The sequence below is a fragment of the Hesperophylax consimilis genome, chromosome 26, assembly GCF_061612785.1.
Source record: "Hesperophylax consimilis isolate HC1 chromosome 26, BYU_Hcon_1.0, whole genome shotgun sequence".
Classification (NCBI taxonomy): domain Eukaryota; kingdom Metazoa; phylum Arthropoda; class Insecta; order Trichoptera; family Limnephilidae; genus Hesperophylax; species Hesperophylax consimilis.
Genome location: NC_142861.1, coordinates 14753979 through 14781946, shown reverse-complemented (window position 1 = coordinate 14781946; position 27968 = coordinate 14753979). Strand labels below are relative to the sequence as shown.

Here is a 27968-nt window from a genome sequence, read left to right as displayed (position 1 = left end):
TTACGGCCATACAACGCTCTCTATCCAGGGGACGAAGGGGTCGATTCGCTTGAAGAGGAGCGCACAGGGGCCTGCCATACTGCTCGTCTTCATGAACAGACCCAATAGCAGACGGGTGCATCTCACATTGGGCCAGTTCCTCAATGTTAAAGGCATCCAACCATTGGAATACTGAAATTTACACGTAAATGTCCGTTAATACAGAAAGTAAGAAACAATTTTGTAGGATCAAGAGCTAATCCGCCCTCCGCGCAAAAAGAAGGTCAATAAAAACAACAATATGCATCCAACGGAAAATCTCCTTATTACAAATAATATACTAGATATTAGGAAACTATTCTTTAAAAAGATCATTCAAATAAACTGCATAAAATCCTCACCATGCCACGTAACTCACCCACATAACACAAGGGCAAAATCACAGAATCAACTTCAAATGCCAAAAATTAATTCAACCTTTGCCAAAAAGCACGAATCCTTCCTAGCACCTTTCATCTTCAACACCTTCATAAAAGAAACCACTTACTGCAACACTCATAAACACCCAAACAGTTTACTTAAACGTTTCAACATATGGTTACTGCACAAAAAAGGGCATGCATCAGCAAGTTACTAGCAATCCCTTCTTAGTCTAATTCTCATTCCTTATTTACATACATGTGTTATTTACATTTATAGTGATTTTTTTAATTTTTTTTTTTTTATAGAGAATACCTCACAAGAGTCCCAACTGCTCCCGTCTGGAGCCAGTGAGACTATGGCATCCCCAATTGGGGGATGTTGTGAGGCTGAAGGTAAGTGGGGAAGGGAAAGAGGAAGGTGGGGAAGTACCTGGCTATTCAGATCTAGTCACTAAACACGGCTAAAGCCATTTGGAGCAACGTTTCAATTCTGAATGGTGGTCTTACACCAGGGCGATACTGGTAGTATCTTCCACTCTGGAACGTGCCGCAAATATACTATATATTATTTTAATTAATTAATTGTGAAATAACACAAATTAATCAAATAAAATTTATTTGCGCACGCCGGGTTCGAACCCGCGACCTTCGGAATGGCAGTCCAATGCGTTACCACTGGACTATGCCGGCCGTCAAATTTACCCTTTCTTATTAAAACTGCTTATGTTTTACGCATGCCTAGTTTATCAATTCCTAATACTGTTGTTTAAACAATTTTTTGATATGTTATTATTATGAGATTTAGACGCTACCATTTATGTTAATTTAAAGTTCCTACGAAATTCCTGTTTTTATTTAACTATATATGTATGTAACTATATATGGAATGCTCCATGTATATTTTGATTTATATGTATATTTGTATAAATGTATGTGTAAGCATATATATATACCCGCCTCAGAACAGAAATCTTCTGGTGAGGCGGGTTACTTTCATGTTTGTAATTTTGATTATGTTATTGCAATAAACGCCCGGGTTGCCTATCTATCATAAAACTGCGACACGTAAGTAAGTAAGTACGTATTTATTTATTGTGTTGTGTTTTGCGCTTTAAACAGTTTATGTATATCCGTCAGATACATATGATTTTGTTTTTTAATAAATAGTTATTTTGCCGTCTTTCGTTTTTGAGGGATCAATGATCCAGATGACACGAGGGCAAGCCGCCACTGGTTAAATGGTTAGTGTAACGATCCAGGCGACCCGTCAATGATCATTCTGCGCACTGAATTGGATAACTGCAGTTTGTATGCATTGCTGCATAAGTCATTTACTTGCTGATGAAATGTCATTTTGCTGGTTAAAATAACCTCTAGACTTAAATCATAAGCCTGGGTCGGACGATGAAAAATGTTATCGTTGATTAAATCCTCAAACGCGTTGCATTTTGGTTGAATTGAAGTTTAGACAGTTTTTCTATGCTCAGTTCGAAATGGAGTCTATATCATAGTGATTTGTTTTTGGGGTATTATGCCGGGTTTCGCTACCTCCTTCTTTAGCCAACGTTTCGGACAGCATTGCAGTGTCCATCTGACATACATCTTACGCACAGATTACACATCTGCCCTGATGATGGACACTGCAATGCTGTCCGAAACGTTGGCTAAAGAAGGAGTTAGCGAAATACGACATAATACCCCAAAAACAAATCACTATAATATTAGGTCGTATAATCTCAAATCATACGAGTCTACATCAATTTGAAGAAAAACGCAGTCGATAAAGTTTTATGTCATTAGGTCATCAGCAAACAATAAATTCGAAAAATGAGCGATGATTGAAAATTGAGAATATTGCGTTGCTAAAGTGGGAAGAAAAGGAGACGGAGAGAAAGTACCTGGCTGTTCAAATTTGATCACTTAACTTGGGTAACCATTCGGTCTTTAATACAGGCGTATTTTCCACCCTGGTCGATGATCGCCGCGTGGAATGGTGATGGACATGAAAAATTTCACGTGCGCTATAAGAATGCACCGTAACAAATTACAGAAATGGGCGATCATTTTTAATTGATGGCGTGGATTGGTTGAGATTCACAGAGAACAGCTTTAGTTCACTGCCTATGGACACAGTGACATTACCGCTCGAGAGTCACAGTAAGCTGAACATTAATTACATGACGATAGTAACTTACAGGACACTTCGGATCTCCTGAGGTGAGAGTGACGCACATATGTTCGTCCGTCACTCCATCTGGTAGGTTGCGATCGCCGGGATGAAACAGCTGACGGCACCGCAGAAGGGGGTTGAGATTCACATCAAACTGATTTTGTCGCATTGCCTAAGAACACAGGAAAACTAACATGTAACTATTTTGTATTTTTAACAACAATATTATATCCCTACCACCATGACCATTGGCAAGTTAATTCTGAAGGCTGGAGATAAAACAGTCTATACTGTCGGTGACGGAGATAACCATCACACCGAAATTAACATCCTCCATGATAGCCGAGTTTTCAAACAATCCAAGAGTCAGTCTGAAAACGTTTGTTGGAAAGTGCACATCCCCTATATATCCCCATAACCCTAGCATAAACCTCCTAGCATACCAAAGATAAAGTAGAGTAGTGGCAAAGGTAGGGTAGAGTAGAGTGACGGGTTGAGTAGAGTAGAGTCACGGGTAGCGTTTGGTATTGAAATAGTTTTGGATAGTACCTACCATTTTTCCCATCAAATACTATCCATTTCCTTCCTTAAAAACAGCCTTACTCACACTTGGAAAGATGAAGATGATTTGTTGCATTGTAAATTGTCGAAAGTACAACATTCGAATTCGTGTCGTGTAGCAAGAAGGTGCAATCATCGTGTCCTCGTTGTATTATTCACATGCTTTGTGCACTGTTTGCAAAAATCAAAATAATATCAAAGATTATCTCGTTTTTGGAGGGAATTACACTCCGTGAACAGTGCAAGTTCGTCGAGAGCCCTATTGCCGGGATTCTTGGGAATTCAATGTAGGCTGTTCCTTCATTCCACTTTTCCCGAGATTTTTCAAAACCAATTGAATGAGCTTTACACTGTCGTATTTCTTGTGGATTTGATTTACAGTTCATTTCCGTGTAATAGAACAACGAACAGGTAGAGTAGAGTAGGGTAACGAGTAGAGTAGAATAGAGTCACGGGTGGAGTAAAGTAGAGTAACGGGTAGTACTCCCCCATTCTCAGAAATTTCTTCTAAGCTTTCTCCAACATGAGAAAATACTCATGTGTTCTCCAAATGCACTCTTAAGCCTACTTCTAACCAAATGAACTGTACAGTATTATGAGAAACCGGGTGTCTTTAGAATCCCTCACAGTGCGTAGAAAGAAACAGGGTTGTGGCAGTAATGTGTGTGTGTGTGTATTTGTAATTTACGGTGGCTGCCGGAACCGTAAATCGTGTTCAGGAGATGGGAGATTAAAAATGAGTGTCTGCGATATTAATTAAATTTATTCGTGAGGATGAATTTACAATTTTATAGAACGCGGAGACTGTGGTAGACAAAGTAAAGATAGTGGCGGTAGAATCGAAGGTTGAAACCGGAATGAAGATTTCTCTTCTGGTGCCCGCTTGCGTCTAGCGGCGGATTAATTTAAGTTAGTGTTGCCACATGTGGGATGAAATAAAGTAGTCCCACAGGGTTATACGTTCATTTTCCTAAATAACACAAGGAGGTGACAAAATTCACGTACAAAAAGTAAAAAATAAGAATAGTATAAATAGTGTATAATTTGAACTCACTAATATCCCCTTTTTGTTGATCCAATTAATTATAACGACAGTGCAACTAGTATAAGAGAGAAAAAAACGTGCTGCATTTTCTTTGCTATCTGTTACTCGAGATAAAATGTTGTTTTAGCCCGTCGTCGTATGAAAACAACAAAAACCGGCGAAAGTGCGCAGAAAAGTTTGGCACGCTACGGTTTGCAGAGTTGCCACTGTGGGATTTTTCTGCGCAGGGTCTAAGGTTTTTGTCGATTTTGACGACGGGATTACTTACAGTATACTGATTGTTATTGAAACCAAAGCGCACGGATAGTCAGCTGTTGGAGTGTCAGAACCAAGCCTGGAATGGACTGCCATAATGATTTAAGAATTATCTAAAACCCATATTTTTAGACAGTTATATCCATAAAGTCGGAAACCTTTAACCTTTTCAGTCCCCGATATTGTAAATAACTAAATGTGTAAAAAAATGTTAAAAACTAAGAATTTGTAAGCTTTTTTAGGTCCATTCGCAATTCTCCAGTCTTGGACTCCTAAATTCTACTCTACTTTCGCCACTAATCTTCTACTAAATGTAATGTCAATAGTAATGGAGAATAAAATAGCAAATAAAAAATCAATGTCAGGGGTTTTATCATAGTGTCTCTCCTCTACGTGCAAAGTCGTCAACTTTTTAAAAGTGTGATTAACTGACCTGCGTTTAACTGACTGACTTTAAGTGACCTGCGAAGTAAGTATGTTTTTCTGTTTCTGTTTGTAAATGATATAATTAGATAGAGCCTAGGAACTTGTAATAATTTGTATGTACAGCGCCGCTGAGGTGATTTTTTGATAAAATGGCGCTATATAAATGATCCAATTATTATTATTTTTACTCCGCCATTCCACTTCATAGTCAAATGAATGTTATAAAAACATGCTTTTTGAAGTGAAACTTCTTTACGCGCGTTATGCATTTTCGAGGACCGGAGTAAAACCGACTCATGACCGTCACGAAAAACTGTGATCATTTCGCTATAGGAGCCTAGCTAATATTATATACCTAGTTTAGGTCACTCTCCAAACTCAGCTTCGCGGTCTAGAGGCAGAGCGCCCGACTGTCGTCTTGAAAAACTGAGGTTCGATCCCCGCTTTAACTATTTTTTTTCTGCTTTTTGTGATTTTTTTAATACGTGGAAAAGTGATAAAATGCTCTCGTGCTGCGACTTTTAGATATTTTGACTATATGATATTTTGGTCGAAATATAGCTTACAAATCCAAATAGAGTAGTGGATGCTTGGAACAAACTCCCACAACATGTCATCGATGCAACAAATATAAATTAATTCAAATCAAATCAAATCAAATCAAAAATTATTTATTGTAAAATTAAAATTACAAAAGGTATAGCTTATGGGTAGACCCCATTTCTTCCAGCTAACCACATTTATTTAATTACAATGTTTATACAGATAAAATAACAATATACCAATGAAAAAATAAAAAAATACAAATATATATACCAATAAAAATAGGTGTTTCATTTACGTGAGGTATTCACTCAACGTGTAGTGACATTTATTAACAAGGAAAGTGTTTAGTAACGTTTTGAATTTGTGTGTATCTTGTATTTGTTTAATGTTATGTGGAAGGTTGTTATATACTTTAATGGCCATGTAGTATGGTCCTTTTTGGAATATTGTTTTGTTTGCTTTTGGTATTAGTAAGTTTTCTGTGAGCCTTGTAGCGTATTTATGTGTTGAGTTTTTTAGTGGGAACTTGTCTGTAGATGATCGCACTAACATGCATAACTCCAATATATATATGTCTGTGACTGTCAGAATTTTCAGATTTTTAAACATAGGTCTACATGAATCTAAACGATCAGAGTTTGTAATTTTTCTTATGCATCTCTTTTGTATGATGAAAACATCTTTAGCGTTTACCGAGTTTCCCCAAAAAATAATACCGTATTTTCAAAGTTCTATTGGATTCACATTTGGAGAGAAGAAAGGACTTAGTTCAAACTTAAAACAACTCAATTACTGTCAAACTTGTTGTGAAATCAGATATGAGAGCATCAGCAGAATGCTGCCTGCTCATTACCTAATAATAATAATAATAATAATAAATCGAGCCGGTAGAGTCGCTCGGTATTTTGATTATTTATTTTTATTTTGAATCATTAAAATTACTAATCAAGGCCGATAACGCGACTAATTACCCTCGCAGACGTGCGTGACAAGTTTTTTTAGTAAAAAACACAGCCGTAAGTGAGTTTTTCAAAATTTTGAAATGTTTTTCAAATTCAGACTCCATACGGGTATGAGACTGTTAAAACACGATAGATCTTTTCCAAAACGGACAAATATACGGAAATATTTTGAAAAACGACAGATATGACTTCACACTGCCGATATATCTTCGATTCGACCCTATATAAAGCGTTAACGAGACGTTATGTGATATTATTCATTTGCCGTGTTTGAAAACGAAAATTTGCGCGGGACAAGTCAATTGAGGAGTACATGTTGTATACGCGGTTCTCGTCGCGCGAGATACCTCTCACAGTCTAGAGGCAGAGCGTTCGACACTCGTTATGCAGGACCCGGGTTCAAATCCCATATTTTTATAACTTTTATTTTTTTTATCACATGCTATTTATAAATATGTCAATAGACAGAAAAAAGAGAGAATGAAATGAAAAGAGAGAGAGAAGAATACTAAAAGTTTCACTTCCGTCGTGCGTAGGCTTGCCACACACTGTATTTTTTTATTACGTAAAAACCTTTAATATATTTCAATTTAACATCTTTTTAAATGAAATAAATTAAACAATTTTAATTTGGAACGACAATGGTAAACTCACCCAATGCTCCAACCCAGTAAAAGCGAAGCCTCTCTCAGAGTCCTCGTACAGGCGCCCCACCGGGAGGCAAATCGGCATAATAATCCTGCTGAATGTCACTCTGAAATGCCGAATCAAATATATTTTATTGCCAATTATACTTGATCGATAATTGGTAATTGATAAATGTTAATTGAAAATTGGTAATTAATAATTGGTAATTGATAATTGGTCATTGTTCTTTGAAAATCGGTAAATGATAATTTATCATGATCGATAGTTAATAATTATTGATTATCGATAATTATTGCTTATTGACAACTGACTATTAGTGATAATAATTATTTACTAATAATTAGTGATAGTTGATAATTATCGATAGTTAATATACATAATCACAGACATAGATAATTATTGATAACAGTTGATAATACTATATTGATAATATATTGATAAATAGATTGTATTGATAATTATGTTGATAATATTATATACAGTTGATATATTCCAGGGATCTTCATAAATTATTGTAGTAAACAATTGACACCCCCCATTTTTGTTATTTTCAAACTATCGCTATCTGAAGGAACATTTCCCGACAAGTGGAAAGCAGCCTTGATTACCCCAATTTATAAAAATTGCAGTAAAAATGATGTCTCGAACTATCGACCTATATCCAAATTACCGATACTAAGTAAAGTATTGGATGAAATTGTTAACGATCAATTATATTTCTTTTACAGAAGTTATTAGGTCTAGGAATTCACGGTGACCTATATAGATGGATCGCATAATACGGCACCAAATCACGGTTGTCAATGTTTTTGCATCTTGCTTAGCGTAAATCGTCTCAGGTGTGCCCCAGGGGCCGAATCTTGGACCACTCTTTTTAATATTTATATAAATGACATGTACGTATGCTTTACAAATGGTTACTGGTTTTATATGAAAATTTATAAAGCTATACAGTGTTTACCCCAATTTATTGTCGGTAAACATATCTAAGTGTTACTTGATTACGTTTACTAGAAATAAAAACAAAATCATCTATCCATACAACTTGAACAACAAACCTTTACAACCTATGTCTACGTGTAAAGATCTAGGTGTTTACTTAGATAGCAAATTAATTTTTGACAAGTACATCGAACACATTATATCAAAATCCTACAGAATGCTAGGTTTCTTATTAAGAATATGCAAAGTTTTCAAAAGTGCTAAGACTCCAGAAATGTTGTTTTGTTCATTGGTCAGAAGTCCACTGGAGTATGCTTCCACAATATGGAATCATCAATACAAGGTATACATAGATTTAGTAGAAAGTTTACAGAATAAATTTTCGGAACATTTACTCAAGAAATACAACAAAACTACAAATAATATGTTGACTTTACAAAAAGACGCACATTGTCAGACCTGTTGATTCTAGATAATCTGCTAAATAATAAAATCAATGGTCCCAAATTGCTATCCGTCATTGGTTTAAATGTTCCAACGAGGCGTACCAGGCACACTACACTTTTTTATATTGAAGCCAACAATACCAATGCAGCAAACAACTTAGTAATTACTCGCGCAATAACAACTTACACCCACTACGAAAAATTACTAGACTTGGACATCTTTCATGATTCCTTTCTAACATACATAACTAACTTATTAAATTTCTTAGCATGACATATTTCAAAAATATTTTCACATCATTTTTAAAAACTTCTATGTATTAACAGTCTTTTCAATAATCAATAATTCTTGATTTCAATTCATTTATTTCTCTCCAAACACTTTCTTCCTTTTATAACAATCTCAGGCGAAATTACGTAATGATATTTTATGGACATTTAGGTACTACAACTATGTAATAATGAAAAATATCCTTAACTGTTTCTTATTGTACTGTGTATGTCTTAATAAATAAATAAATAAATATAGGTATTGATAAATAAATAAAAAAAATAAATTAAGGATATGATAAATAGGTAATTATTTATTATGTTTGTTCGTCTAAACTGGGTTTTCTCTACCTATCATTTAGAGAATGGTTTATATATATATATAATACATGCATATTATATGTTTAGAAAGTAAATAAAAGTCGATAGTTTGTAATTAAGTCGTAAAAAATACTTTCAGGCACTTACATTGATAACGCTTTCTAAACCTTATGAGAATATCAAAATAATATACCACGGAATTGTATTTCTCAAAAAGGCCTATAGAAAAGTCCAGTATGGTATAATATGTCTATCTCCTAAGGAAAACTCCCAGCAACACCGGGTACACGTCAGCTAGTTTATAAGATATTGATTATAACTTATTTATTTGACACTAATGAAAAAAAATGTCAACATTTTTTCAAGAATAAACCCACAAGGTTTCGAACGAAAGGTGTATGTTGAACATTTATGATTACATAAATAATTGATTATTGATTCTTACGGCTGGTCCATTTCCAGCAGTGCTATATTCTCGATGTCGGAGGCTCCTTCGAAGACGTAATGTGGATGCGGCACCATCTTGGTGATGGAGAACACAGCATTCGGAGGGTATATAAGATTGCTTTTTATTGGCCTGCAAATAATCAACGTGCAATCAACTGGAAAAGGAACATAGTTTTTAAACAATGTCAAAATGCTTTACCATTGAAGAAGATGATAATATTAATAAATCTAAACGAATCATGAAACGGAACAAGATACAGAATAATACAAAGATAACGGTCACAACTAGGAATTGAGCCCATGATCTTTTGGCTTATCGGCGTCTTAAGAGGAAGCTACAAGCCAAAAATGTGTATATTCTTGGTATACCTAACTTCCCTTGATACGCAGCTTCTATATGTTCTTGTTTTAATCATACTTAAACCTTAAATATTGATTTTCTTCTTTATTATTTCTTATGAATGTAAGTATACATACATTATTTCGTACTAGCAATCACGAATGCAGGGACATTGAAGAGGAAGCTATAAGCCAAAAAGGGTGTATTTTGTTGGTATACCTTATATCGTAGGTAATAGGCATTAAAACCGCTTCACAAAAGGAGTCTAGAAACGTTCGATTCCAAGCAAAAAACTGTTTTTTATTTATTTTGTAAATAATTTTATAAGAAAGCAAAAAAGTTAATCAAGTGAAATTGTCACAGATAATCTTGGCTATAATACTATATTTTTTAAGTTATATTTATATTAAAAAAATATTTTTTTTAGTAGTTTGCATTTATATTTTTAATTGAGTAATTTATTTTTTTATTTGTATTCTACTCAAGCGAAGCGATAGAAAAACCTTCAATTTATCTAAAGCATATTTTTTGGTATTCATAATGTTCACCAATTCGTTATAAAGATTAATCAAAATAGTGATTTGGCATTAAGCTTTGCCTTAAACCACTCGACCATTGGGACCTATTTATTAAGCGTCATATATGTCGATATCTTTTTGGCATCTACCTTTTTAAATGGAAACAAAGTTTTTAATTAAACTACTTTGTACACACCACCTTTTTAGACACTAAATCTACTTTTTTTACATTAGCTCCACACAGAAGTTCTTAAAGAAAATAATGGACGCTGAAAAAATAGTGGGACATGTGAAAGATCGATGGCGTTGGTCTTCCAACCGGCTGATTTTACGTTTAAGGAGGTGAAAGATTATGCTATACGCATCAAAGCGTTTTATATATAACTCCATTCAAATGACAGATGATAACAATGTGATAACATGTAAACAATGTTCTGATGGCGAACAATCAATGCAACACGAACGAAAGTGTAAGATATTATAAACGGTGATTGTGAATTAATTTGAATGTTGCGGGAACATTTATATTTATATAGGTAGTACTAATTTCCATATTACATACAAACATGTTTCATAAATTTCCTGTTTTTCAGTTCCTGTCAAATAAATAAATAATACTGGAAGTTAAATATGGATCTAACCTACGTATGAAGATCAAGTCGGTTGCTCTGGTCAGTAGCCAGCGTTCACTCACTATGATGACTGGAACCCCCGGGTTGATTCCATTATTCCATTGCAAGTTCACCAATCCCTGAAAAATAATAAATTGTTATAATGATCTTCTTCCCTTGTTCAATTAAGGTCAGGTACCCATTGCTTCTCCCTTTTCTGCGTTACTTTAGCGTTAAAGCTGGGTCGATTGATCATTTTACACGACCCGGGTCTATCTCGACTCACTGGCAAAGCGATCGAGTACTTTTACAATGAATAAATGCCATAGATATATCTATGTTGGTCGAAATCTTAAGTACCCGATTAGACATTAGTTTTTGTTTTACATTATCTGCACACAGGAGGCCATGAGGAAACTAATTTCCTTCTTATGTCATCTTTGGGGATGCTGTTTGAAGTGTCTTTTTGAGGGGAGAAGGAGTGAACATGTGTCTTGAAGAGACCCATGTTGTAGAAGGGAGGAAACACAACTGTTCAACAAATGTGACAAATGTACATAAGTTGGGCGTGCGTTTGGCGTGTTTCCCGACTAAGCATCAGTGCCGAAAGGAGCAAAGATGCTAGTTAGTTCTATAGTAATACCGGTAGAGCAAGGACAGTATACCAATCTGACATCTGTGCTCTAAAGGTAGGTAAAACTTTCAAATGCACCCAATTTTTAATAGTATAGGTGGTAGGTACACCTTTCGAAAGAACCAGCTCTTTTGGTGGGTACTTCAATAGGTAGACCATATACATATAAGTTGCGTCTCGAGTCTCATTCTCGCGATACAGCAATAGAGATGGTTACTAAAATGGACATTCACTGCGGTTTTGGATTCTAGTTACCGGAGACTGACACATTGATTTTATGGAACTTATTCTTTTAACAGTTACTTTTGAAACCGGTCTTCGGTGGCAAGAAGGTTAATCGATATGTTAATTTCTAATATGATCTGATTTTATTATTAGGTAAAATCTTACCATCTTTATTTCGCTGTTGCGAGAACGAGATTCAAAGATGCCCGGACTACAAAATTCATATATCTATGGTCGGTCACCACGCTCATCACGGGTACTTGATGAGCTCATAGCTCATCGATCAAATGATCAAAATATATTTTAGTCACCCGATCGATCACCGGCCGACGTGATCGGGTAAAAATGATTGAGTAGTTCCCGATCGACCCAAGACTACTTAAGCGTTCTCCGTTCATTTCCAGATTAGCCTCCCCTTGCACTCCAACTACTAATTTCAGATTTTTTTTCTTCTACAGCCGATATAAAACAAATATTCGTGTAAACAAAAAAAATATATTTTCCACATTTGGCGCAGCAACATAATATTAATTTATTGTGGTTAGTTTATTCATTATAAATCACATATTACTTTTTAAGTACATCAAGGATTTTTTTTTATTTGTTTTTGGGGTGTTATGCCGTGTTGCGCTAACTCCTTCTTTAGCCAACGTTTCGGACAACATATGACAACAATATGTGAAGAACATAAAATCGGAGCAGAACTTACGAAGCTGACCGATGCACTGGAGCGTAACGGTTACCCAGCATGTCAGACAAGGCAAATCATAAGAGCCAAATCTGCACCAAACGAAGACAGAATTGAACAAGAGTCGAAAGGCTGTGCCTTCCTGCCTTATGTGCACAATGTGACAGACAAAATTGCCAGGCTATTGAGAAAGGAAAGTATCAAGACTGTCTTCGGAACAACAACAAAGATACAGGACTTACTGAGGTCTGCAAAGACTAAGTTTCCTCTGGAAACAGATGGAGTGTATAAACTCAGCTGTTCCGAATGTGACGAGGTCTATGTAGGCCAGACAGAGCGGACTATCTCCAAAAGGATTTCAGAACACTTCAGAGCTTGTAAACTCGGCCACCCTGACAAATCAGCAAATTGCCGAGCATTTGATTGACACCGGGCATTACTTTGGATTTGTTCCTGAAATCCTGGGGAGACCCAAAACTTATAGAGCACGGCTGATTACGGAGGCCATTGAAATTCATAAAAATCCCGTAAACATTAATAGAGACGATGGAGCTAAGCTCAATAGTTCTTGGTATCCGGTAATTGACGGATACACCAGAGCTAAACGAAGAAAACCACTTTAAATAAAAAAAATGATACGTTAGTTAGTTAGTTAGCTCATAGGGTTGGAGCTGGCAACACGGTATCACAACCTCATACATAAGCTCACATTTTAACACAACCTCTTTTTCAAGGCATTCTGCAAAATACTCAAATTATATTAATTCTTTCTCGTTTCAGAATAATTCAACCCAAAAATGCCGTACCACCGCACGCAAAGAGGAAAAGCGACTTTTAAGCGCAACAAGCCCCTGTCCATGGATTTCCCGGAGGGTGCCACAGGCTGGAGATTCAATCCAGATACACACGAGCAGGAATTCGTGTTTGGATCATCACAGACCGGCTCCGGATCGGCAACCGGATCACCAAGAGCCACATCACCCATGGTAGAGGAATGGACGAGGGCTACGGCTTCAAAGCGCCCCCATTCCCCCCCAAAGCCCATTTTTCGTCTGGTTCACGAAAACAAATATGAACCCTTACATAAAGTAAGCGAACCAGCCCAGGATATCCCGTCGCCACCGACGAAGAAACGCCCGACGCCACCAAGACCAGTGGCGTCCACCAGCAGAGACCAGGCGCCCACCAGCCGAACGACTGCACCGACTCTTGGGAAGAGCACACGAGTCCCGCCCGTAATCATGACCATAGGGTCAATGACGCACGGAGACATCACGAAGGAAGTTCAGAGGCACATTGGAAGTGCCCACTTCAACTTCCGGTATGCCAAAGGAGGCAAAATCAGCGTTGTGGTGAGCTCGGTAGAAGCCCACAAAAAACTGACAGCAGCCCTACGTGGAGAGGAGAAGCCTTTCCACACCTTCACCACAGAAGCAGAGAAACTCAAGAAGACCGTCATCAGGGGACTCCCGAAGTTGTCACCAGGTGACATAATGGAAGACCTTGAGAATCAAGGCTTCCCGGCAAGGACTGTGGTCATGATGACCACCCCGGGAACAGAATACCCGCTTTACCTGGCACACTTTGGCCAGGAAACAAACATGGGCCACCTGAGAGCCGCGGTGATCTACCTGTGCCACTGCAGGATTACATTAAGAAAGTACCGAAGCAACCATCTACAACACGGAACACAGTGCCACAGGTGCCAAAATTTCGGACATGGGTCCAGAAATTGCGCACACGTCGCTCGCTGCGTCAAATGCGAAGGAAGTCACGCCACACCGGAGTGCCCGAAAACAAATCGAGAAGAGCCGGCCGTCTGCTGCAACTGCGGCGGAGCCCATCCCGCAAACTACGGCAAATGCCCCAACAGGGTGGCATACGTAGCTGCTCTCCAGCACAGACAGGAGCAATCCAACGCCCAGAGGCGCAAAAAGGCAGAGCCCCGGGCACAGAGACCCGCGGCCAGAGTTGACGGCCGATCCTGGGCGGACGTAGCGGGCCGAAGCAACCACCAGCAACAGGCTCCTGAACAACAGGAACCACCAAGAACCACACCAGAACAACGCCAAGCGCCAAACACCGGATCCTCTGATGACGAGGACATAATGATCCTACTGCGAGGCCTCATCAGGGTACGCGAAAAATTGGCCTCCTGCTCATCAAAGACAGAGAAACTGATTATCCTAATGGAGCTCCTCAAGGAGATCACACCGTGAAGCTCCATGAGAAAAATAACAGCGATGACGAAGAAATAGTATCCTTTTTTAATATAACAAAATATGTTTTTTCTTCCACAGGAATTCTCTAACAAACTTTTTTGCAGGACCACCGAAGCGAAAAGGACGCAGCCAAAACATGAAAAAAATGAAATACTTAAATTCAGTAAATCACAAAGTCAAACAGCGTAAAAAGTTCAGAACTTATTGTTTTCTTTTTCTTGTCATTTGTATGAGGTTTTTTATCCAGTTAAGAATTTTTCCTCATAAAACTTATTAATGTAACATAAATTCAGTCAATTAAATACAACCATCAGATGGTGATAGTAATAAAGCTAATCAGCCGCAGTACTAGTTAGTTAGAAACATGAAGGGTATTGTTATAAGCCCTAGCTAGTTAGAGGATTACGAAAGAATCCATAAAATCAAAAAAAAAAAAAACAACCTCAAAGAACACATCTGCCCTGATGATGGACACTGCAATGTTGTCCGAAACGTTGGCTAAAGAAGGAGTTAGCGCAACACGGCATAACGCCCCAAAAACAAATAACAAAAATACTTTTGGCCCTGAAAATCTTAAATCATATTTGACATCAAGGATTGTTTCATACCTCTATTATTTGAAGCAGCACTAAAATTCTTAGTGTTTGGTGAAATGCACAATAAATGGCATTGCAGTAACTCTTTGGCCAAAGAAATTCAAAATCATGATTGTTGAATGTATTTTTTAATTCAAAAATCTTCTATAAATTGTGAATTTGATTTCCGTCGGGTTTAGTTGGAGAATCGAATTTTGCTTTCAAAAACATAATATTTGTGAAAGGAACCCATTGTTTTCTCATGGATTAATTTGTAACACCAACTATATGGATTTTAATGAGTATGTTGTACTTTTTTGTTGTTTGTTTTTGGGGTGTTAGTATTGTTTTTGGGGTGAGTATGTTGTACTATTTACATGAAGGCATCACTTTCAGGTTACTTCATCTTTCTATATAAATTTAAATGTAGGAATTTTTTTAATCACTATTTATAACCATTTACCATTATATATTTCTAATGGTAGAAAGCCCGCCTTATTGGGGCAGTGCTATTTACACGCTCCATCAATATTTTTGCTTTCAATTAATATATATAGTTCTAAAAATATCTTCTAGTATGGTTACTCACGAAGTTTGAGGTTACTTGCTGGTCCACCACAGAATCATTAATTAATACCATGTGGTACTCAGTGGGGCGTTCATCGTAGCAAATATTTCCCCTGCTCCATCCTGAACTGTTCCTCTGGCAAGGAAAAATCTCCTCGGCTAGTTCTGCGCAGTCTGCAAGCAACAAGGAAACATTGCGATTGTGCCAAAATAATGGAAATAGTAAATTCCAGTAGATATTTTCCAATAAACAATTTTTATGAAGGAGAAAATGTCCGGATTATTTGAAGGAGAAAAAATAGATACCAGTAGCTTGTTTTACATACAACGCAAAAACAAAGTCGAAGAAATGACCCGTTCTCATGAAGCCAACATCAACTGTGAAAGGGTATTCCGCTGGTCTCTGTCGGGTTTCGCGCTTTGGGTTTATTTTTAAAAGTTAGAAAAATGCAACTTACAGTCGTGGGCCTTTGAACCAGTCTTCGACTGTTGAACAATCAAAGGATCCAGAGGCGGGCAGGGCACCTCCACACAGCAGACCAGTTTACTCTCCTCGCTGCAGGGGGAGCAACTCTGAAAAAACGGGGCACTCCTACAATATGGACAGCTAAATATTATGTGACGGTTCCTAAATTCAACTAATTCCAAGAAATCTATTAAATAAATTGTTTCATGTTTATTTCACCTGTGGCAGAGTTCCATTGGAGGCCTCATCCATTGCCCTTGAGCAGTCGGAGAATTCTCTGCAGAAGCCTTTGGACCCCCTCACGGTGCAGCTCGCACCTGTAATTGGTTTGATTGTTAATTTATCCATATTTTTACGGGAGGTTCGAAGTTCGGTGCAACGACCCGCGAAGACACGAGAACTGCGTCTGATTATTTTCCAGTTTTAATGTTTTATTTTAAAAAATAAAGTAATTTATGTTGTTGCTGTTTTTTTCTTAAATTATCTAAAATGACTGATAATAAATGACGTGGCTAAGACTGAAATCGGCTCAGAAATGCAAAAGAAAAAGTTCCGCATGATGCGCTGATTGCAATTCCAGATGGAAGACGTCCAGTTTGCCACTGAGATACTATGCATCCAATCAGTGGCGGCTTTCTTTAAAGTGTATTTGTGCCGTGAACTCCCATAAAATATAAAGATAAACTTGTATTATAATTTTACCGAACTTTCAACGGCGTGCCATTGGGTGCTAAGTATCCACTCGTCTGAATAGAAAGAAGAACGAATCTGAAATGATTCCCGAATCCCCTAGGTGCGTTGTGAATGTCAGCACCTATTAGTCCAGTAACTATGTACATCAGACCTGATAGTTTTGATTTTTTGGTCAGTTGTTTAAGATGTTGGCCCAATGATCAATCCAAGTTTCCGACCTCGAGCACCGAATGCAACACTTTCAAAAGACGAAAAACCACGAAATTTTCTACCTTTCTTTTCTTTTCGGAGATATTAACCCTGAAGGACTAGTTTTCGATCATAATCGTCTAATATGTTTTCAAAGTAGACTAAATTTACAATTTATAATTTGAGCTTAGAACCGTCTATGTAAGCTCAATAGTTTCCAAAAAACAGTTTTTCAAAATTTATAATTTTTTCGGCAGTGCAAAAACTTTCCCAATTCTAAACAATTGAAAAAAATCAGAACTACCAAATCTGACCCAAGGTGACAAGGTTACTGGACTGCTATGGGACCTTCCGACATATTTCTTATGGTCATACAAGAGATATTCGTTGCGCCGTTCCAGAACGGTAGACCTGCAAACCCTGGCAATAGCTGCTAGCGGCCCGACGCACAGTGGGCTGAAAATCGCCTTTCATAGACATAGAGACTTGAATTTTCAAGGGTATTTTTTGGCTAGAATTGATTCTGCTGATCATTACTATGCTATAAAATGTCGTACGAAGCAATTGCGTGTACAAATGAAGGAGTTATCATTTTTTTAAGAAAAATTTGTATGGCACTGACATTAAAAATGAGGCTATCTCTGGAATCATAAGGTTGACCATTATATCCTTGCACACAGATATACTACTATTTATTTGTATTTTTTTGACATACTTCGTATTGTGGCGCAAGTTGTGATTTTTTTTTTAAATCATCAAAGTTGAAAAAAACACTTTTTATGTTGATGATTCATTTTAATGCTTAAATTCTTTACATATGAGTATGCTTTGTAAAGTTTACAATATTATATTTACACTGCAAGCCTAAAAGCATTTAAGCATTAAAATGTATCATCAACATTAAAAAGTGTTTTTTTCAACTTGGAGGATTTAAAAAAAAAATCGCAAATTGCGCCACAATACGAAGTATTTCAAAAAATACAAATAAATAGTAGTATATCTGTGTGTAAGGATAGAATGGCCAACCTTATGATTCCAGAGATAGCCTCATTTTTAATGTCAGTGCCATACAATTTTTTCTTAAAAAAATGATAACTCCTTCATTTGTACACGCAATTGCTCAATTGTAATGATCAGCAGAATCCATTTCTAGCCAAAAAAAATATCCTTGAAAATTCAAGTCTCTATGTCTATGAAAGGCGATTTTCAGCCCACTGTGCGACGGCGCAACACCAAATTTGTACGGAATATTATTATGCAAATATTATTGAAGGTATGAAGAGCACGGTTAATTAAAATTTAAAAAAAAGAAGACAATTAAAATATAAAATATGGTTTCACTTTATCACTCAATAGAATTTTTCACACAATCAATTCCAATTTTGAAAATGGCACTGAAATTCTAAGCAAACCCATTGTTCATTGAAGCAGTGTTACAACCAAAATCATCATTTTTAATATTAAGATAATATGAGTAATGAAATGTTATTATATAGGTAGTTATTTAAGTTAAAATCATGTGTTTTTGGTTTGAAAATTTGGTCGCCTAGAAATGTTTCAGATGCTTTAATTAAATACTGCGAGTAGAATACATCTTGACCATTGAAATAATCCAGTATTTTTATATAAGTCTTTGTATAAGCCCAGAAAAAATAATGTATAGGCCTATAATATAGTTCATGGTATATTTATACCGTTGATATTAAATAAATAAATATAAAAACTGCTTTAAAGTTCAAAATTTCCTACTTACGAACCCATTTTCGGTAATGATTTTATTGTATAATATGGCAAATTAAGTTATTTATAAAATAATCGGAAAAAAATTAAAAACAAAATAAAATAAAAGGCACTTTTTGGCCATGTTATGTTTGACCTTATCGCCATCTACGTAATGGTTGTTATTGATAGCGGCTCAATTTAAAATATTACACGACGTAGTGCATCGCCTTAAGATATGTTTGTTTACCTTCAGTCGCCGAGTTTGCAGTGGCAAGTTGCGAGGGCGGGGGTGGTGTAACGTCCTGCATCGTAGTCAGGGGCGAATCGCAGCAAACCGCGAACACCGTGCCCATTGTAAAGCATACCTGCAATTTTAAAATTTACGTATACTGCGTGCTTTTTTCTTATTTTTATCCCCGAATTATCTGGGTGCGTAAAAATCGATCTCTGGTCTCTGAAAATGGATGATTTTAATTCTAGTTCAGCAACACCTCAGTTTTTTTCCAAATGTTTCTGGCTTTCACTCCTTCAAGAGTGTTCTAGGCCATCGTTAAACATCGTGAATTTACATATTCATTTTTGTTCAAATGAGCAAATTTCATAAATATATGAATGATTGGAGTCGAGTTAAGATTTAGAAAAGATGAGATGTTGAACGGATGGGAGGCAATTTTAGACAAGGCTTAATATAATAGAGGAGTAATGGTTCAGAGAGGGACAGCCAGAAAAGTGTGTTCCAAAGTTCCCACTTCTGGACCACAGAAAATATAATTTGGGGAGTCAAGCACGCGAATTTTAAAAAGGTCAGAATGACTTGAACGATGTTCATTTCTCATTCGAATGAGGAAAATATTTTTTTAGAACTAAGGGAATTGTTGAAAGCACATGTGATAGTCCTTTGTATTTAGGCATAGCAGGCTTCCTTGGATCGACAAGCAATATGCCAATACTCTAAATTTTGCTGGATAACACATTAGTAAATACCAAAGTTAGTTGTTCTTCCTTTCACATTTGGATGTTGTGATTTGGGTGGTGTGCTGCCTGTTCCCTACAAAGTAGTCTAATCATCATTATGTTCATGCACCGCCATTGATGTACTTTATTTATATGAGACATGAGAAATAAGTCTCGTTTTTATACCTCCAGCTGATCTTCAATTCTCCCGAACTAAAACTACCGAATCCGATCTACGTGCACCGCTTATCGCGTTCTTATAGTGAAACAAATTTCAACGAGATATTAATACTCAGTAGCGCCTCTAATTGTAGATCGATGTGCACCGCCATCTTTATTAATACCAGCCGTGCTATGGAAAATGAATTGACAGTTAAATAGACCTGGTTTCGGACTTTAGCAGGAATGGTTTGGCAGGTAGATCAGCAACATCAGCAGCTGTAGGCAGACTGATGGAAACTATGCGCAAGCCAAATACTAAGTTTGGTGATCGCGCTTTCGGAGTATCTGGGCCGAAGGCTTGGAATAAACTCCCTCCGGAACTAAGATCCACAACAAGTCCAATAGAATTCAGGTCTAAACTAAAAACTTACATTTTTAAGCTGTCATACCCTTAAATTAAATATACCATTCCTGAGAGAAAGTCCAGATATATCCAATTTTCCAATTACGTCCTAAATCCTGTATCTAAATTTCGCTAATAAATAATTAGTTAATTTTAATTAAGTGTTAATCTCAAGTGACCTACCAGGTAAGTATTGTACTGTATATTATCTCCATTAATATTTAGTAATAACATAGATCATTGTAGAAATGTATTATATATTTGTACAGCACCCTTGAGGTGATTTTGCACAAAAACGGCGCTATAAAAATCATCCAAATATTATTATTATTACTTATTAGGTACCAATCACTGCTACTAGCTTATCCTTACTACTAAATATACTACTGTTAATGCTAACCCATTGCTAAAGTCCGAAAACAGGTCTCTTTAACTGTCAGTTGATTTTCTACAGCACGGCCTGTATTAACCAAAGATTAACGAATTCCGCCCCAGTACAAATTCAAAAACAAATTTAATGAAGATATACCATGTGAGGCAGTATAAGAGAGACAGTTTACGCAATGATGATTGGCTCTCTCGATCTTTTTAATATTTGTATGGTCTGTTCGGTGGCTGTTCAGAAGATTTGATGTAGATCCTTTTAGAGGGTCTAGTAGGTACCATGAATTTAAGAGTTACCTTCCCGTAGATGGGTTGCCTTCTGAGGCTGTTGTAGTATACGTCCCCTAACCATCCCTCCTCGTATCTAGCCACTCGAGCTTTGGCCATTCTGTGGTTTAAAAAACTCGTCTCTCCGTATTTAAACTTCTTAAAATCATTTTATTCAAACCTATAAACATCAATGAGGTATTTTTTCTTTACATACCTGTGGTAAGACTCCTTTATGAACTTCATCCAACGCTTTTGGGCAGTCTTTTATGTGAACGCAAACTCCAAGAAAGGGTTCCTGTTGTAAGATGCAAGCATCACCTGGAAAAACAATCATTCAATATTGCATTTGAATTTGGTTTTGAATTATCATGAATTAGCTCGGGGTTGTATAGAAGATATCACTGAATGCACAATAGACAGAGGGTGAACATAAAATTATAAAGAAATGGTAAGGAATAAATACCAACCGTTCAATAATGTTTCACAAAAATATGTAAGAATTAAACAATACCGGCATTACTAGTGAAAAAACCCACTTCACAACCGTCAAACGGTGTTTTTGTTACACCAGACTGTAAAAGATTAGATTCTAGTTGGTACTAATTAAAAAAATCTCTGTTTTTTAATCCGGAAACATCGCATTTGTCATCTAGCAATGATTCCATGCATGCGCGTTTGAGATTATTTTACGCAGTATTTTAGTCATTTCAGATTTTGATTTTATAATTTCATTCGGAAAATGATATTTTAACGAACACGTGTAATAAAAGTGAAGGTATAGGGAACGTGCCATAGAGTCAGCTCCGGCCTAATCTAACTATCCAACTGCCCGGAGAAAGAGGAACTATTATAATTAAATCATCTTCAGTCATTATAGTCACATAAAAACTCGAAAGAGGAAAGAAGAAAGAGGCGTACCAATCGTTCTTCATATTATATAACTAAATAAATGATCAGCAAAAGGCATGTAATCAGGAGAAGAGGAAAGAGGTGTACAACTAGTTCCCCCATACGAAAACAAGGCCAACAAGAGAAACGTAATAAGGAAAACTTGAAAGAGTAAAGAGGAATTCTAACAGTTCCCCATATATAACTAGATGACCAACAAGAGATAAGTAAAAAGGAAAACTCGAAAGAGTACCTAAAAAGGGGTGCCAACAGTTCCCCATTCATAAATAGATAACCAACAAGAAATATGCAATAAAACAATCTTAAAATGGGAAAAAAGGAGTTCCAACAGTTCCCCATATATAACTAGATGACCAACAAGATAAAAGTAAAAAAGAAAACTCGAAAGAGTACCTAAAAAGGGGTGCCAACAGTTCTCCATTCATAAATAGATAACCAACAAGAAAACAGCAATACAGCAATCTTAAAATGGGAAAGAGGAGATCCAACAGTTCCCCATATATAACTAGATGATCAACAAGAGATAAGTAAAGAGGCGTACCAACAGCTCCCCCCATGGTATTGTCGGGGGGCTCGGGCAACCTGGGCAGGCAGCAGACCAACGAGTAGATTCCAGAGAACGAGCACATCTGCAAATGTACAGACCATGACATGGTTTGAGATTTTCACGGCCAAAAGTATTGTAGTGATTTATTTTTGGGGTATTATGCCATGTTGTGCTACCTCCTAATTTAGCCAACGTTTCGGACAGCATTGCAGTGTCCATCATCAGGGCAGATCTGTACACGGCATCATACTCCAAAAATAAATTACTTTGATAACATAACATTTGGTGATGGCCATCTGATGCAATAATTAATATCATGCATAATACAACACATATATTTGTAGGTAGGTATACAGTTTGTAGAAATTAAAATTGCTTTGTTACTAAGCATGTACAAGTAAGTACAAATTTAATATATTACTTTTTGGTAATTTATGTACGTGACAAAGGCAGGTGTTAAGAGTTTTTTGTTACCTGTGGGTTTATATCTAATTGTATCTCTCTCAGAGCCACCGGACAGTCCATCAAGAAAGTGCACTTCCCCCGCTCTCCTGTCGCCCAGCGGTAGCAGGAATCACCTAGTTATTAATTCACTTGTTAGTTTTGTGCGGGGAGAGGCTGGGCCTGCAACTGAATTGGGTTAACTTAGGACAGGGACGCCTGAAGGCGCCATTCTATCAAGTGGGCGTCTAAATGGAATTAGGCTGCTATAGTAACCCAGGAAGTGTAACTTTAAGCCCAATAATGATAGTGGCACACGACGCTATACTCTCAGAGAGCTATTTAGGCGTGTCCTATATGACCATATCGCTCGCCATCCAATCCTATACCGAAGTATAACACGAGGCAAATAATATACTGTTCAGGATGTTCGGGGATAAAGTGCACTAAATTCGGGAGGAGATTCCATATGATGGTAGGAGTAAAAAAGATCAATAACTTTTCCTAAATTCCACCTTTTTCCCATACAAAAAGACAGACCTGCTAAAAATGCTTTGTGTGAAATATAAACTTACTCGATAAATTCGCTGTGAGCTTGCCGATAATGAGTTGTAATTGGCCCGCATCCATTGAAACCGTATTAAAACAATAACAGACCGCGAATATGATGTTTACAATATGTTTCAATATCGTATTTTTAAACCAAATTCAAAAAGATAATTGTTTTTGTTTCTAAGTAGTTTTATTTGAAACATGTTGCAGTGTAAATTAAAATTAGTTTTATTTCTGGAAACTAAAATTTGATGTGATGTATATTTTAGTATATTAAATTAGGAATAAAAAACACATAAATTTGTTTTTGACCAAAAACAAATTTATGTGTTTTTATTGTAAATTATGATGAGCCACAAAGTGAATGCTTTTTACAATTACGTATTAAATTAGGCTTTATTTCTGACGAATATTTTTTGGTTTGTAATTATGAATATTTTACAATATTATACATTCACATCAAACAGGTATTTGTTTTCATGTTCTACGGAGGTAGAAAAACCTGACTTTCGTTTTTACTTTCGAAGTGTCTCTATTTTATCATGCGTTGTTTAAACATTTTTTTCTTCTCTTTGCCTAGTAGGGTAGTTGTGGTTCATAGTTTTTTGAATTCTGTGTTTCAGAAATCATCCAGCGTTAGTAGGGAATCTACCATACTATGCATGGGAAGCACATTACATAATGAAAACATTTTTTGTATAATCGCCTTCATATTTCACGAATGAGGAAAAAATAAAAAATAAAAGATTTATTTTTTTATTTTATTTTATTTGGGAAACAAACAGTTATACAAATATATTTTAATACAAATCATTTTTACCAAGTTGCATAAACCAGTAAAGTTTCCACAGAAGATTCATTGGTAGAAAAACATATGAATATAAATAATACAATACAATATAAATACTAACTAGTAGAAAAGGAAAATCTCCAAAAAAATAAAAAGACTACAGATTCAACCCATACAAAAACAATACACACACTAACACTACTAAGTTTCCCGCAACGATCGAACGCTACTCTCTTAGGAACGCTATGAATCCTGCGAGGCTCGTGTTAAACACATCGATATTTGTGCATAATCTATTAAAGGTGCTACAGCTTCTTCTTATAAATACATTTTCAACATAATTAGTATTGCTCTTAGGAATATAAAATGTGTCCGGAGATCGAGTTACTCTTAATGGACATCTGAAATGAATATTTTGTAAAAGGTATGGGCTATCAATAAAATAGTGGATTATCTTATATAGCATTACTAGGTCTCTGATGGATGAATTATTTCGAGGAAGTCTTCGAAAGCGAAGTGAGTGACAGTGATTCCAGCGGCGAATCAGATATGAATGATGATGGAGTGAATGTTACCGAAATTAGCATGGATGAGATAGAAAGCTCGATTAAATGTATGAAGGATGGTAAGGCTGTCGGTTTCGACGATATAGCTGCTGAATATTTTAAAGGAGGTAGCCTTATAATTCTCACTTGGTTTGGCAATCTTTTTAACCAATGTTTAAAGGTGGGTTACATGCCCTTAGGTTGGAGAAGGGCTGTTAGCATGCCTTTATATAAAAGTAGAGGGTCATGTATGGAATGTGGGAATCATAGGGCTATTAGCCTGCTAAGTTCAGTTGGCAAGCTGTATGGTAGAATTTTGATTGAAAGAGTAAGAAAAGAAACAAAAGATTAAATATGGGATGTGCAAGGTGCTTTTATGAGTGGAAGGGGGTGCATGTATCAGATCTTCTCATTGAGTATGCTCACTGAGAACTTTCTGGCAAAAAACCAGAAACTTTTCTTTGCCTTTGTAGATCTACAAAAAACATACGACCGAGTCGACGGGAAAAAGCTATGGAAGGTGTTGTCCAAGTATGGAGTGAATACAAATCTGTTTCAGGCAATTGCGTCTCTGTATGAGGGAAGCGTTGCATGTGTTAAGGTAAACGGTGGTTTTACTGGGTGGTTTGATATCACAAAAGGTGTTAAACAAGGCTGCGTAATGTCACCGTTGTTATTCAATCTATACATGGATAATTGTATGCATGAATTGAAAGAGGTGGGATTGGGCGCGAATTTGAGTAATTTGAAAGTATGTTGCCTGTTATATGCTGATGATGCTGTGCTGATTGCTAATGGCATAGATCAAGGCTGCCCAACCCCAGGCCCGCGGGCCACATTGTTGCCCGTGAACGAATTATAAGTAGCCCGCGTGAACCATTTTAAAAATACCCGCCAATTTGAAAATTACTTGGATCGAAAAATATTTTCGTATCATTGCATCATCCACCAGGAGGCGTTGTGTGCAAAGGACATAAAGTTGAATGATACGCTACATAAATTACATACGTTCAAAAGCTCTTCACAGACGTAAATTCCCCATACTCAATATACGAGTAAAAAAAATTTTTCCCACATTCAAAGATTTGAAAGAGAAGCTCAATATTATCATCGAAAAGTATGAAGCTAAAATTAGATGCTTATTTCAGTCGTTTGAAAGCAGATTCCAAGAATTTGAAAGTACAAAACAAAATTTAAATTTTTTTGTTAATCCTTTCACAATCAGTTTGACTGAAATAATTAGTTATCCTGCCAATATCCAGTTGGAACTCACTGAACTGCAAAATCATTCTGCACTGAAAATATCTATACTATAGATGATCTACAGTCTCTCGTGTCTAGGATAAACGAAGTATGCATGAAGAATTAATGATGAATGTAAGTAAGACTAAAGTAATGGTGTTTGAAAGAGAGAGTACGAAAATAGCGTGCAATATAGTTGTGAATGAGGAATACTTGGAGCAGGTGGATGAGTTTGTGTATTTAGGAAGTATGTTTACGAGAGATGGGAAGGCTGACAGAGATATTGAAAGAAGGGTAAATGCAGGTAATTCCGTTAATGGAGGACTGAACGCAGTTGGCGCTAACAAAACATTGTCCAAAGAAGCGAAGTTAGCAGTCCACAACGGAGTGCTGGTACCTACCCTGATGTATGGAAGTGAGGCATGGAACTGTCAAAGAAAGGATGAAAGTAGATTGAATGCTGTTGAAATGAGATCCCTGATCAGCAAAGAGTGTAAGGCTGATGTAAGCGTAACGAGTAAGATTAAGAAAGGGACGCTTAGATGGTTTGGGCATGTAGAGCGAATGAGCGAAGATAGGAGTGTAAGGAGGATATATGATGCAAATGTGAATGGTAGCAGAAGTCGGGGACGCCCGAGGAAGACATGGCACGATCAAGTGAATCAGATACTCGAGTCGGGCCATGTCAAGAGTCAGAATAATAGAAGAGTATGTATGAGACGATGTATGAATGTGAATGAGGCATTGTTTAAATATACCACACCAATAAAGATAATTAAGAAAAATCGTTATTATTCTCTCAACAAATTAATAATGTATTATAAATAAAACTCCTCAAAGATAACCTTTTCTTATATAGGGTTATCACAAAACATTCTCATCGACATTCATTAAAAGTTAATTATTTGAGTTTGAGGCCAAAATACTCGTATTAACCCACATCCCCTGCAACACCTCCCAAAAGGCGAAAGTGTAAAATATGCGTGTTTGAATTAGGATTTAGGAGGATGACGAATTACGAATGTTTAGGTTGTCATCAACCGATCTGTTTACTCCACGTAAACGCGCTGTGCCAAACTTGTTTTTCGGCTGCTGATTTGAGAACCTCATCGTCCGTATCTGGCTACGGCTGCAGTCAGTAGAGACTACCACCTACCTTACCTTTAAATTTTTATTACTTTAAAACTTTTATTACTTTTATGGAGTCGGTTTGACCAATTATTTTGAACACTGTTTTCAAAAAATTGTTTAGTTTGATTATTTTAGTTGGTAATGTTTAATAAACTGGTTATTCTGTCTTATATTTGGTTTAATTCCTTTCTATAGATCCTAGTAAAGACTACCCGACTAGTATTTTGTATTAGAATTAATAAAGTGGAAGATGGGGGCTAAAAATATATGGGTGGCCTCTAAGGCCGGGTGCGCCCGATTTCGGTTCGCCCATAGGTGCGCCTGACGGAGGGTTGAGAAAGAGACGCTTTGATGGTTTGGGCGTGACATCCCTAGGAAGACACGATCAAGTGAATCAATTACTTGAATCAGGTCATGTCATAAGTCAGAATTATATAATGAAGCAAGGAGTGTGTGCCGAGGCAGTTGTATGCCGGACCACACTCTTCTGTTATATTATTATTTTGATTCAATTGAAATTATCTTTGTTGTTTATAAATTATCTAAATTTTTTGCTCATGGAACTGTAAATAATTAATTTAAAAAATATACCTTCCCGAAGCATTCGTTGGCTAGAGGTGGCTTCCAACAGAAACACAAAGATCACCAACGAATAAACATGGTCACAAAACATGTCGATAGAATTCGCAACGTCCGTGTTGACACAACGCTTGTAGAAAAAATACTTACTGTGGGAGATGTTGAGAAT

General features: G+C 36.6%; 1 protein-coding gene across 1 annotated transcript; it reads right to left on the bottom strand.

Moving 5' to 3' along the window:
* On the bottom strand, window positions 1-27943 carry LOC149411162 (serine protease ea-like). The gene is made up of 11 exons (XM_089647648.1): window positions 27812-27943; window positions 22994-23097; window positions 22514-22601; window positions 21278-21381; window positions 19138-19255; window positions 15843-15994; window positions 10940-11049; window positions 9439-9570; window positions 7021-7120; window positions 2597-2743; window positions 1-171 (listed from the first exon to the last, which is right to left on the bottom strand). Exons 1-11 carry the CDS (start codon window positions 27891-27893, stop codon window positions 1-3), a joined length of 1308 nt encoding a protein of 435 aa, XP_089503774.1. The 5' UTR covers window positions 27894-27943.
* Between the last annotated feature and the right edge of the window lie 25 nt (window positions 27944-27968).